The sequence below is a fragment of the Falco biarmicus genome, chromosome 1, assembly GCF_023638135.1.
Source record: "Falco biarmicus isolate bFalBia1 chromosome 1, bFalBia1.pri, whole genome shotgun sequence".
Classification (NCBI taxonomy): Eukaryota; Metazoa; Chordata; class Aves; order Falconiformes; family Falconidae; genus Falco; species Falco biarmicus.
Genome location: NC_079288.1, coordinates 4,712,074 through 4,726,069, shown reverse-complemented (window position 1 = coordinate 4,726,069; position 13,996 = coordinate 4,712,074). Strand labels below are relative to the sequence as shown.

The 13,996-nt window shown below is 40.7% G+C and overlaps 1 protein-coding gene across 1 annotated transcript; it reads right to left on the bottom strand.

The window, feature by feature from the left end:
* Positions 1-531: 531 nt before the first annotated feature.
* Positions 532-13,526, bottom strand: UTP6 (UTP6 small subunit processome component). Its single transcript, XM_056334295.1, has 19 exons — positions 13,367-13,526; positions 13,181-13,265; positions 12,471-12,512; positions 12,295-12,387; positions 11,599-11,646; positions 10,737-10,800; positions 10,061-10,179; positions 9,390-9,467; positions 8,906-8,987; positions 7,652-7,733; positions 6,216-6,397; positions 4,869-4,948; positions 4,187-4,264; positions 3,838-4,017; positions 2,855-2,935; positions 1,910-2,019; positions 1,757-1,823; positions 1,393-1,465; positions 532-824 (listed from the first exon to the last, which is right to left on the bottom strand). Exons 1-19 carry the CDS (start codon positions 13,456-13,458, stop codon positions 667-669), a joined length of 1,794 nt encoding a protein of 597 aa, XP_056190270.1. The 5' UTR covers positions 13,459-13,526; the 3' UTR covers positions 532-666.
* Between the last annotated feature and the right edge of the window lie 470 nt (positions 13,527-13,996).

Genomic DNA, 13,996 nt, shown 5'->3' with positions numbered 1-13,996 from the left:
CTCAAAAACCTGTTACCCATTTCTCAAGCATTGTGGACATGAAGTGTAGATCAGAACTTTATACTGTCACATGAGGGACATTTGTAACCAATTTCAGCTCCCCTCTACATTTCAGTCACTCAGAATTACAGGTTAGGATGCAAACACCAAGGTGGTTGCAGAGGTTGCTTCTGTTTTTGAAAAAAGGATTACAGATGTCTTCAAGGCGAGGAAGCAATAAATGCCATAATTTTAGAGATTGTTTCTCCAGTGTTCCACTTTGCATTATTCAACTTAGTAAGATAAAAAGATCTCCCACAGGTGTAGTTTCCATAGGGTTGGAGGTTTTTTTGCATTTATGTGCTGTAATATTAGCTCTCCAGAGTGTTAAAGCTGATGCATGATGACTATTCCATCTGAATGATTAGGCAGGTGGAAGAGTTTGCTCTCAGAAGTCTCAAGGAAGAACACCCTCAGAGAAGCCTCTGCTTTCTCTTGTAACTGTGCACTTGAACTTGCTCCTGGCAGAAGCAATACTAGAAACAACTGCAATAGGGTAGATTATTCTTTTTTTCCACATATACATGAATGTAAAGGCGGCAGACTTTAATAAGACCCAGAAACTTATTTACCTTTGCACAGAGGAATGAAAAAAAAAAAGCACAGTCATGTTGTAACTATAGTTTTTCATAAATGTCCTGTTTGCAATAAAGTGTATTTGGAAACAAAGTCTTCCACCAAGTCTCCCTGTAACATCTTCATAGCTCTCCAGTGAATGTTCCCACAGTTTTCTGGTTTGCCTTGGGGATGACTTAGCTCCTCTTTGATATAATCCAGCCAGAGATCTTAAAAAGAAACACAGAAATTCTGGCGTTAGATTTTGATTGGATATTACTTAACAAATATTCCAAAGCTAACCTAGTAACTCTCTTTTTGTAAGTGTCCTTGATGTTAATGCACTAAGGCTTACTTTGTGAAATTACAACCATCTGCCCCTTGAGGACCAAAAGCCTGGGTTCTATTCCCAGTTGGAACAGTGATGTCTTAAGAAATAATGCAGCAATATTGACCTGTTTACTTTCTTAAAAGGAATACTGCAGTAATCTTGATTATAAAAACATAGCTCCATACTGTTGACAAACCCAAATAAAAGGTGATACACATTTCTTACGCCAATGTCAAAACCTTATTTGCTAGTAGTTCAGCTGAAGCCACCCCACTGTGAACAACAACCCTGGACTGAAAGTGAAGGGTCGCTCCAAAGTGTCATGCACTTAACAGCACAGAAGAAATAAGCTCCACGCTGCATGACAGCAATCACAAGGACAGAACAAACAGCTACCTTTTGAAATGGATGGAAATAAAAGAGGCAGGAATGAATGAATGAATAAATAAGTAAATAAATCCTCTTACCAGAATCTGTTGAACCAAACTCTCTCAAGGCACGTTCATAGTATTCTCTCAAATGAAGCATTTTGCAGGATTCCTAACAAAGGAAGGTATTAAAAGGCCATTTATTTTGTACAGAAGCGAATCTGCAGCTTGATTAGTTTCTTACAAAGAGAGAGAGTCATGGTAATTACACGCGCACACGCACACTGCCAAAGATTAGTTACCATGGAACTTGGTTTTGTGTTACATGCTAGACATAGAAGACAAATATGAACTCATCACAAACTAAGGACGCTACTCATAAGCCCTCTGTTTCCTATTTAAATCCAAAGTTTGCGGTGTATTTTACTAATACAAGGCAGTAATTGGATATTCAACAACTTACTTGCTCCTTTTCTATTTGGATCATCTTCCTGAAGAAGTCAAGTGAAAATGGACGATTTTCACACAGCCTGTAATAAAAACCTAATTAACTTTAGACTTCAAGCCTTTTAACATACACCCTAGAACAACCTGGTTTGAAGGTTTTATTTGTCACCTGGTAAAGGCTCTCTTAACTTTCTTATAACCGCCATTTCTGTAAGTCCAGTCAAGATACATTTCTTTCATAGTCACAGATTCAGCAGGAGTTGTGGCATGTAAGGATCTCTGCAAGTTTAAAAGGGAAAAACCAAAAAACAAACCAACCACATAAGCTACAATTAAAAGGCAACAAGGGAGAAGAAATCAAATACTACCTTCTCCCTAATTAGGCATCTGACATAAAGTAGATCTCATAAGTGAGACACAGTACTGGAAAAAAGCATCCCAAAGGGTGTCTGAAAGACAGCATTAGGTAACACATCCAGTATTTTTCAAATTAAAATATTAGTTGTAACCTAAAATACGTGTCTCTTCCACTACTTCATACAGCTGGTAAATGGCATTTCCCTAACATCCTTCAGGTGGAGGGTTTCACAATGCTCTACAAACAACTGAATTCAAGCTTCCACCTGAAATAGATGGTTTATGTTGTAAACAGGGAGGAAAAAAACCCACAACCCAACATGCCAGGCAAAGAGGAAACATTTTTCCCTAAGCTATTTCAAGAATTTACAGAGATTAAAGTCCCAGTTTGTCCTTGAGTTTTCTGTAACGAGGCTGATGTTTATACAGATAGAAAAAACACTTTTCTATGTTCAGACAGGCATCTGAAAACGGAGCAAAAGTTCTAGACCACAAAGTAAAAGAACAGCAAGAGTCCAACACTGGTTGCGCTTACAAACATCTACATGTCTTAGAAGCATGGGGACAACGTTTGTGCTGATGAGCCCATATCCAACTGAATTTTGGTATCGTACAGAGTTCTACTTGAAATTCTTTGATATCAATGCATCCATGAAAGAACTGCAGTATAAACCATTTGTTACATGTTCCATCCACACACATTGTTCCTGTTTATTTAAATGCTGTCATAAAAAGTAGATTTCTATTAGCTAAGTACCTGGTAGAGAGCTTCTGTGTCTTCCTTGCTGTTTGTGCCTTCACTCCATTCCACCCAGAGGATCCACAATGGCAAACTGCCCTGTAAGGTGAGCAGATAAATCCAATGACTGAAATACAGGGATTCTGATTTACAGGAACAGCACACATCCACCGGGTTCTGTATTACAGCTGCTGTAAAAAAAGTCCTTTAGACATAGCTCTTAGAAAGACAACTTCAGATTGAACATTAAAATCACTTCTTGTTTCCTTCCTCACAGGACAAATACTGCTTAGCTGGATAACTGCAAGACACGTTGCAAGGGATGACAGAGAAGTAGTTCTGCGTCACCAAACACTCCAATGCAAAGGGAACTTCCAAGAACAAGGAGGAAAGAAACAATCACCTCCTTGTTTCCTCTCCTCACTCCTCATGCCCACAGTTTGAAATGGAACAGGAAGAAAGCACATAGCTAACTCAAGGCTTGAAATACCACACAGACAAACTGTATCAGGACAGTGAAGAACAGGAGACACCTGACTGCTAGAAGAGTACACAAAATGTCACCTGTGAGCCATTCAGACTTTAAAACTGTTAATTTGAAGTGAATTTACAATTCCCAAATGCTCCTGAATGCAACATGCATGTGAAATGTCAAGTTATTATTTTTTACTTTTAAAATGGTTAGGGACTTTGAATGCCTTGTAAAGGAAAAAAAAACACCTCAAATAAATACACTGGAAAATAAAAAAAATAAAACAAATAAAAACACCGGAACAAGTTTCCCAGAGAAGCTGTGGAAGGCCCCATCCCTGGCAGTGTTCAAGCCCAGGTTGGATGTGGCTTTGAGCAACCTGGTCTACTGGAAAGTGCCGCTGCCCAAGGCAGGGGGACTGGACTAGAAGATCACCTTTAAGGTCCCTCCCTATCCAAACCATTCTATGATTCTATGAAATATCAGAGGTTTCCAGCCCAAAACTAATGCATGCAAGTCCAGCACAGACCTTAGATTTGACGTGCTTAAGCGCTTCTTCAAAACACTGGGTCACATCATCACTCTTCAGTTGGATCAGCACCTGCAGCCTCATCTGCCATGTTTCCACTGACAGGCGGAAGCGCTCAGTTGCAGCTTCTGCCAGCTCCGTAGCCTCCTCAGGGAGATTGGACTCCAGTAACAGTTGAAGCTAAAACCCAGCAGACACAGCTAATCACCACAAGAGATTTGTAGTAGATTTGTTAAAAAGCAAGGTGTTGAAGACAGTATTACCTGCTTTTCTATCTACTCAAAATGTGAAGATAGGCATGCAAGCAATGCAGGACAGTCTCACAATCTGTATTTCTGTCAACTCTTACCCACTGTTTATAGAGAGCTTCTGGCAGCAAACTGGATTCATGGGTTTTGTTGAACACACTAAGTGTCCTCTCCAGCCTCTAGAACCAACAGAGAAGAAAAAGTAAAGAAAACAAGCATTATTCCTGCACATATCAGATCCCAGCATTACAAGAAGCCCGGCGGATTAGTGTATCAACATGTCACTGAAATTCAGTACAAGTAACTTAAATACTTTAGGTACCTGCATACATTCCAAGATAAAGGGGAAATTTGAACATTTGAATTACATCTGTTCCTTAAGGAACAAAAAACAACATCACAATGCTCTTTTACTGTATTAAAAGGGAACCAAACTGCACAGGATAATTAGTTAAGTCAGTCATACCAAGCACAGATGCAGATGCCCACGTGCCAGCACCACACGGCTCAGACTTATTTGCAAAAGTCATTTTAATTCATCGCTTTCTTTAAACAAGCACAGGTTTGCAGGACTGACAAGGCTGGTTTATGCCCAAGTTATTCATGTTCCAGCAGGCCACATGTGAACTTGACAGTCAAAGTGATCCCCTTAGATGAAGGCTAATGACGCCCACAGGTACTTCTGATAAAATGTCAAAACATATTTGGTTCTTGTCTGATGCATTACAGAAGTGAGTTAAGATACAGATGACTTGTTACTATGATTTCCAAATCAGCTTTTACCTTTTGCTTTAATTCTTCACTGTTGGTTTTCCTGTTGTATCTCTCTAAGCAAAAGGTGATGTAGCATTTCCACATGTCCTCTGTAGAATCAAAGGCATAATATCACACTTCATAGAATTACAAGAGTAAGCACAAATATTAATCTTTAAGGAATAAGAGAATCCAAGCACTAACGGTTAATGCCTATTTTGTTTTAAAATGCTGTATTATAAAATAGGCCCTACATTTATAACATTTAAAAATTACTTCCTGATACAAACTGCAGACAGCTACTCTAGTAACGAGCATCAAGCTTAGTTCAGCTGAAGTTTCAGTGCATGCTGTCACTAATGCTCAGTGCACCCTGTGCCTGCACTTCTCAAAGGGCCTGCAAGAGTAAGGACACTCACAGGCAACTGAGAAAATCCTTCTTTGCCTGACTTTAGGGCCACAAAATCAGACTGATGGAATAGCTCTTCTATGAGGACAGGCTGAGACTTGAGGTTGTTCAGCCTGGAGAAGAGAAGGCTCCGGGGAGACCTTATCGTGGCTTCTCAATACTTAAAGGGGGCTTATAAGAAAGATGGGGACAGACTTTTTAGTAGGGCCTGTAGAGACAGGACAAGGAATAGTGGTTTCAAACTAAGGGAGGGCAGATTCAGACCACGTATAAGGATGAATTTTTTTAGGAGGGTGATGGGACACTGGAACATTTCACCCAGAGAGGTGGTAGATGCTTCAGCCCTGGGAACATTCAAGGTTGTATGGGATTCTGAGCAACCTGATCTAGCTAAAGATGTCCCTGCTCATTGCAGGGGGGTGGACTAAATGACCTTTTAAAGGTCAGTTCCGACCCAAACCATTCTATGATTCTATGACTTCAAAGGCTATATAAGCAGCAAGTTTGAGTCTGCTTCACCAACAGCCCCTTGATAGCTTCCTTTGAGAATAAGGACAATGCCAGATGTTGGGTATCCACTCCACTGGCAACTCAAAACATTGCTTACTCACAGCTAACTAGCAATATACTTGAGCTCTACAGGTTTCCTTTATTTCGGAAATTTTCTCTATTTACAACTCCCAAACTTTTGTTCATCTGTGGGCTTCTAATTCTCCTCATTGGTTAAGTCACATTAATAAAAGCAAACAAAAAGCACTTTCGGTTGAGCAGCTCGTTCAAAAGCAAGAATGCACTGGAAAATAACCCCATTAACACATAAAATAGATCCCCAAAAGGTAGCATCTAAAAATGGCTTGCTTTCTTTTACGTACAGTAGAGCCTGCCAACACCTACTTCAAACCTTTCACAGTATACAGTATGCTAAAGTACCAGGAAAAAAATGCTACAACGCAGGCAGAACTTGTCACCTGTTGGGACTGCTCTCACAGCCTCTTCAAAGACTGCACAGCACCGTTCCTCTCTCTGGGCCATTTCAGATACTTTCATCTGTTTTGTGGTGTGTTTTGTGGACTTCAGGGACCCCAGCTCCAGCTCACGACGGGCCATGTAATCCCATGTAAGAGGATCATCAGCATACTTGGTCTGCAAACTAAACACACTATGTCTGTAACAGTCCTCAACTACCATTCTTCCCTTGTAGACATGTTTAGAAGGGTTATATTGGTATAGAAATGTACTTAATTTCAGAGTACTCAAATGCCAGAGAAAAAACATCTTACCTTTCCACAAATGAAAAAGTATTAGCTTATTTTGGTTTTTTATTTAATATGGATATTCTCCAGTAATAGCATGAACTAGATAGGAAGCTTTCAAGAGACCTTTCTTATGAGAGAGGAACAACTGAAGAAGCTAAAGATCTATGTCCTGGTTTCAGCTGGGGTAGAGTTAATTTTCTTCTTAGTAACTGATTGCAAATCTGTGTTTTGGATTTAGTATGAAAATAATGTTGATACCACACTGATGTGGTTGCTAATTAACGCTTACTCTAAATCAAGGACTTTTCAAGTTTCCCATGCTCTGCCAGCAAGCAGGTGCACAAGCAGCAGGGAGGGAGGGCAAGCTGTCCAGCAAGACAGCTGACCCACAGCCAAAGGGATATTTCACATCATAGAACATCATGATGGGTATATAAACTGGGGGGAGTTGGCCAGGGGCCACTGACCACTGCTCAGGGACAGGTTGGACATCAGTCAGTGGGTGGTAAGCAACTGTATTGTGCATCACTTGTTTGGTTTTTTTTCCCCTTTGGGTTTAATTCCTCTCTCTCCTTTTAATGAAAGGTATTATTATTATATTTTCTTTACTTCAATTATTAAATTGTTCTTTCCTCAACCCACACGTTTTTACCTTTTTCCTATTAAATTGTTCTTTTCTCAACCCACAAGTTTTTACCTTTTTCCCCCCAATCCTCCTCCCCATCCCACCAGGGGGGGACAAGGGGGAGTGAGTGAGCAGCTGCATGATCCTTAATTACTGCCTGAAGTTACACCACAACGATGCAAAAGAACCACAAAATACACTAGCAAAATACATGGTTCCTGCAGTAAATTTATGGAAACTAAGTGTAGCAATTATTCAGCAACAACTATATTTTATCTAAATTTTTCTTAGCAGTTTCTCAAAGCTTTTTCTGAAGTTACAAGTATCTTTCTAAAAGAGCATGCTTGCCTCATGTTCTGTTTTTCAGGGATTTCCCATACACCTTAACATTCTTTTTCCCTAGAGGAACAGCCTTTGGTTGTTAACCTGTCAACCCACTATAAATTAGAGAAGTTATGAGAACATGTTTTTTACAAAACAAAATAATTTTAAAAAAACCCACCAAAACAAAAAACAACCTCACCTTTCAAGAATTTCTTTTTGCAAATCTTCAGTAAAATCAAAGAGCTTTGCAATAGAAAGTACAGCCAGATGGAATTCAACACCTACATTTCAGGAGAAGAAGAATAACCCTATCAAGTGGAGTATTATATCCATTACACACCAAATTTCTGTATCTTTGCAAGCTTTTGTCAAGACACAGATAACATTTAACTGTCTAGATAGATAGCCTTTTCTTTCCTGACTTGTTGCTTGCCTGACTATATTCTTTACGACTTCCATGTTAGGCAGTTACAAAAGAAGGCCATGAGAGACAGGACATTCCAGACTCCAAAGTGATGAACTAGGCCTGTCCTGACACGCTTACAGATCCTTCCAGCACGGTTCCACTCGCAAATGTAATCACCGCCTCCTCTACTCCTTCATTTGACTCTGCCATGAAAATACAGAAGGGTCCGCACCCAAGACAGACCTCTCCAAAGCCGCACATGGTATACATCAAGTAGTTATGTCCCTCCATCTTGTATCTCCACAACTTATCTTTGAAAATGCTAAGTGACATGACTTGACATAATTAGTTCATTGTGAATCCCTATCAGACATTACTCACCTCTTTATTTTTAGGTGCTTACAAATCATTTGTATGCCTATTTATTCAGGATATTTCTCCAGGTATTTAAATACCTGTAATTTCCTCTTATGTCCTTTTCCACCCACTACTTTTCAATGCTGCTGTTGTATTTTGACGATTGTCTTCCAAAATATCCTCATCGATCATGGTTTACCAAAGATACCTGCTACTACTTTATTATTTTACCCAATTCACTCAATAAAATGGGTGAATTTACCAAGCCTGGTTAATATAATCTGCTTTATTATTAGTCTGAATTCTTACTTCTTTGTCAGTAGTACTAGCTAATTAGTTGTGATCTAATGTTCAGTAGACAAAGCAAAAAAGGTGTGTAATTCTGAACTGTCCTCCCACTGTGGTTTTTTAAACAAAAAAGTCTTGAAACTGTAAGCCCAGCACCTGTGCCACTTCAGCCCAAAAGCTGCTGTACTGGAAGAGGTGTCAGCCAGCAGAAAAGTTATGAAAAACAGAACTATCAGCACTATTTATACTTCAGCATTATCTAGGTTCTACTGAAGAAATGTTATATTCGAAAACGTATCTTAGTATGTACGCTGGAGTTAAGTCTATCTGTATTACCTACTGGAGAGCGGAGTTAAAGGTGACAGCTTTCCTAGTAAGTAAGTACAAAAAATGTTAAATCACCTTTAATTTTCTGAGCAGCATCTCTGTAGATTATGCGAGCCATTTCCCCATTAAGAATCTCTTCAGAATAATTGAATTCCCCCTGCAATTATCAAGCAGAGTATCGTTAAAATGTCTTCCTTTCTCAGCTACCATTTTTGGAAACATTGACAAGACATCAGAAGATGGTATTAATGTTTTGCTTCACCCAAATCTATCTAATTTGTACAAGTCAACTATAAAGAAATAAGAAGCAGTATTACTAACTTTCAAACTGGGGGATGTAACAAAAGACTTTACAATTGTAAAGAAAAATCAATGTATGAAGTATTTGAGCTGAGCATCTCTTGACGCAAACACTTGAAAAAATTGACACAGGACATATACAAAAACTTTCTCTAACCTGCTGTCAAACAAACCATTGCTACAGATCCCTTGAAACTGTGCATTCAGATGTGTGATACACAAGCAGACAATAACTCTTCAGTAAGTTTAGCTGACCTACCAAGTCCATCTTTGCTCGTTCAAATTCTTTCTTTTCCTTCCTCTGTTTTTCAGCATGCATCAGCTCCATTCTGAAATACTGCAGAAGAGAGAATAAAATGAAATGATTGTGGGGGTAGGAATAATCTAAGTCCACAAACGTGGTAAAACAAACTACCTGAAGAGCTACAAATCAGGACCTGGCCAACATCCTATGTATGTCTGAGTGCCTTGGTTTTTAAAAGTGTGTCCGTAACAGCTATCTGCCCTACATATTTACTCAGGAGTTTCCCACATGTAGAAATTACCACTCCCTAGTCATTCTTTAAACCTTAACTTGTCCTCAAAGAAAACCATGTTTCCTAGCAAAGGCTTGGAATGCCAGATCTAATCCATAGAACGATGTCCTAACAGAGCTTACAGTACTTTAAAAGGGAATTCTGACACATTTCTCTTTGAACAGTGTAAAAACCTCATTTCACATAAACACACACAGTGTTTGCTAAACAACTGAAAAATGCTACCAGTACTAAGTTTTTTTGTTTCCAGGGGTTTTTTAAATCCTTCTGACATTTCCCCACTAATGAGAAAACAAGTTTTTTCCAGTTTTCACAGACTGATACGAGAAATATCCCGGACTCATTTGCTCTCATTGATAAAGTAACTGGTTGTAGAAGAAAACCAGGAACTCACTTCTTGATAAAGTTTTGGGCACTCTGGATGGAAGCGCAAAGCGCGAAGAAACAAGTGCCTAGCACTTTCTGATGAGAGTTGTGTCTCCATTTCCCATTTCGCTGCCATAATCCACAGTGCTGCAACAGGTGATACAAATAAATTCATTTTAAGGCAAAGCAAGTGGTTGGTCATGAGAACCCATTCTGAAGCTACTCTCCAGAACGCACAGGTTGTTTTTGTTTGATGTACCCACCCCAACATAATCCATGATCTCAGCAATGGAATAAGACTGATTATCTCCCACATAAAACTGAGTTAAAGGACAGATGTAACCAGCTAGGCAGATCCAGGAAGTTTAATCTGGTATAGCTACAGATCCAATGATGTACAATGTCATCTTCAAAAGCCAAAAAGCTGCCATGAGTATTCAAGATCTACCTCTGAAACATCTACCTAGTCCCCAGTCCACCTGGGAAATGGTCACTCAAACCCCGAGGACTCCTATTTCACACCACCTTTTGATTGCTCAGCACAATCCCTGTCAGAGCCCTTTTCTCCGAAGTAGCAGCAAAGCAAAGCAAAGCGAGTAGCAACTTTTACCCTAATAGCTTGAAACAGAGATCTGCAAGAACTTAAACCAACACTATACAATATATAGAGTCATTTATGCAGCATTCACCATTGTTTTATTTACCTGGTTTATTGGGATGAATGGCCAACATGGAAGAAAACACCTTACTAAGCTGATGTTTTGCATTCTGTAAAAGAAGTTTTGTTTTTAGTACCAAATTGAGCCACCAGCAAAGTTTCATTATGAACGGTTACAATTTGTAATGCAATTCTACTGGAAAAGACACTTCTCTGCTACTTTATTTTCAGTAGAAAGTTTCTCAGATTCAATGCTGACCAGCTTTTAAATGTGACCAGACTAGATTAGCATAGTTAACTCAAACCATTCTGAACTACACAGCTAACACAAATGTCACCTAACTCACAAATCCATAGTCTCACAGACACTTTTTTGAGTTAAAGACTGCATTTTAATTTGGCCACCTGCATTACTATGACAAGGTCACCTTCTTCAGTACAGGAAAGGCAATGACCACATGGTAATAATAATAATGTGAAGACTTGCACAGGTAAGTTTACAAAGCACACAACTGCCAAAACTACACTTTTCAGCATTGCCACTATAAGACATGTTTGTAACAAAATCACAATTCACAAACAGGTGATCCATTCATTCCAGAGAAGGTATAACCAATATTATCATTCCTCCAAACCAAACATTACTCCAGATTCTGTGCAATTAGCCTCACCTTTACCACCTGCAAGCATCAAACTTCATACTAATTCATTCTGACTCATACTCTACATTTATATGTATCAGTGAAAATCCCAGGCAGCTCCAATAATGCTATCAAAATCGTTTCAGTATGACAACATGGGGCAATAAAGTTTGTAACCCTGTCTTGTAATTCAAGTTCCAGATGCCTGATTATAAACACCAATCCAGTATCACAGCTCTGGTTAAGATTAGCATCTTGAAAACTCACCCACTGCTTGCAAAATGCAACATGTGAAAGCCAAAGCTGGACATCTTCCTGTCGGAAATGCAAGAGGGAAAGAATCAACCATACAGTAAGACAAGCACAAAATCACTTGCACATTGACAAGCAAATATGCCCTTGGTACAACAACTTGGCATGCAGAGAGAAGGAATTCTGAATCTCAAGTTGCCTTCTTTTTTTCCCAGATCTTCAAATTCCTGCAAAACACCCAAAGAAAACCAACCCTTCCATCTCATCATACACTCTGAGCCTCTCCAATCAGATCTACGTTACACTGAACTCAATAGAGAACTCACTGTCATGGTTCCTGAGGCACCTCATTTAGATCTTACCATGAAATGTATATCAAGACAATCTTTTCCCAAAGCCACTGAAAGTTCTTTTCATTCCGTTTCTAGACCTTGTAAGGAGTCAGACCAAACTCACATTGCAATATGTGGTTCCAGACAGTTGAGGACTAACAATTTTGAAAGCACAAAATATCATTTGTATACAAAATACATCTATCCGTTATGAATGATCCACTTCTAGGCTACTGCTAATTGTAAGAGCAAACATACACTTAATTTTTCTACTACATTATTCTGTATTACTGCAAGTATTTGGTGGCAACGGTATCCAGGTAATTTTACATACCAAAAGGGCATTTTTCAACCTACCTGTACAAATAAGCAAACTTACTTTCCATTTTCCTGTAGCACGGTTGAAGAGGCAATGGACTCTATGCAGAATAGAGTTCTCAATTTCATCCTTCTTGAATGAATATCCAATGCGCTAGGAGAGAAAAAAGCATTGATTTTATTGCAATAAAAATTTTAGCCTAAGTATTCTGCACTCTAAAGAACTGATAAACTTACTGCTCTTCTCTTCTTGATCAGTTCCAGCAGATTAATTTCATACTAGAACGGGGAGAAAAAAAAAATTAAAAGCAAATGAGAAGACAAGTAAGGAAAAAAAAATACAGATCAAGGCTTTTTTTATAGCTAATCAGGTGGACAATACAAATTACATCCAGGAAAACACAAGCAATAATTTTTTGGCCAGACCACTACATTTCTAAGGCTGACTAAAATTAAGCTTGAGTATTTGTATTGAACATATTTCAGACTTGAGCTGTTAGCAACCCCTATCTCTAGAATCATAATACACAAGGCAAACTTCTAACAGCACAAAAAAATTAATTACGCTTAACTACAATCTCCACATCACATCAAGGAACTGGGGTCTCTGCATCCCTAGAGAAACTACAGGAAAAAGTCACGAGAGACCCTCTCATCCCAAACTAAGGCTCCAACTCCTGGCTACACCTCATGCTCTGGTGTGTACTGATTGTAAGCCAACAACCGCTTCATGCGCTGGTGTGTATCGATACAGAGCCTCAGCCCGTAACCGCCCCATGCTCTGGTCGGTCCTGACACACAGCCTGAGCCCGTAACCGCTTACAAGAGCCCAGGCGAGGAGAGGCCTTCGGGAAGCCGCCCGGTTTCCACGTGTGTAACTACAAAATAACTCCTGAGCTGGCCCTACCACGTGAGTTAGGCTCGCTCTGCTCGTCAGTAGAGCCTACCTGAATATAGTTGATGAAATCCTCCTTCCGAAGCGCTCTCCGCTGTATTTTGTACTCCAGAGCCGAGGCTTTCCTCAGGACGGCCCTGCGGGACGGGGGAATCAGCCAGCGGAGAGATCGCGCCCCCGCTGCGTGTGCCGCCACCCCTCGCCGGGCGCCCGCCTCCGCGGCGGCCGCCCACCTCACCTGATCTCCCGACGCGTGAACAGCCCTACCCGCTCCAGCTGCTCCAGCTCCGGGATGCGGTCCTCCAGCCGCTGCTCGATGCGCTCCGCCATGGCGGCGGCACGGACCCCTCACGCCGGTGTAGCCCGCCGCCACTTCCGGCCGCCGCGCTGCCCCGCCCCCAGCCTTCCGGGACCGCGCCGCTCTACCGCCCCCTGCCGGCAAACGGCAACGGCGCAGCGAGGCGACCCCGGGGCGGGCAGGCAGCGCCACGGTGGCTGCTCACACCAGAAACCGGTACCAAACGGAACGGCCCCGGGGCAGCAGAGCCGTTATGGGTACGGACGTCGCGGGGCTGTCGTGACCCGAGCGCAGGGCCTGTCGCCCAGCCTCGCTGAACCTCTTTCACGGTTTAACCCCAGCCAGTAGCTAAGCATCCCAGAGGGATGGGGAGAAGAATTGGAAAGGGATGTGAAACTCGAGGGTTGAGAAATGAAATAAAACAAAACCAATAATAACGATAACAACAAAAACAATTATAATGAAAAGGAGGGAGAAGAGGAGAGGAATGGAATCCAAAGGGAAGGGAGAAAAGAAAACAAGTGATGCACAATACAATTGCTCAACACCTGGTGACCCGATGACCAGCCC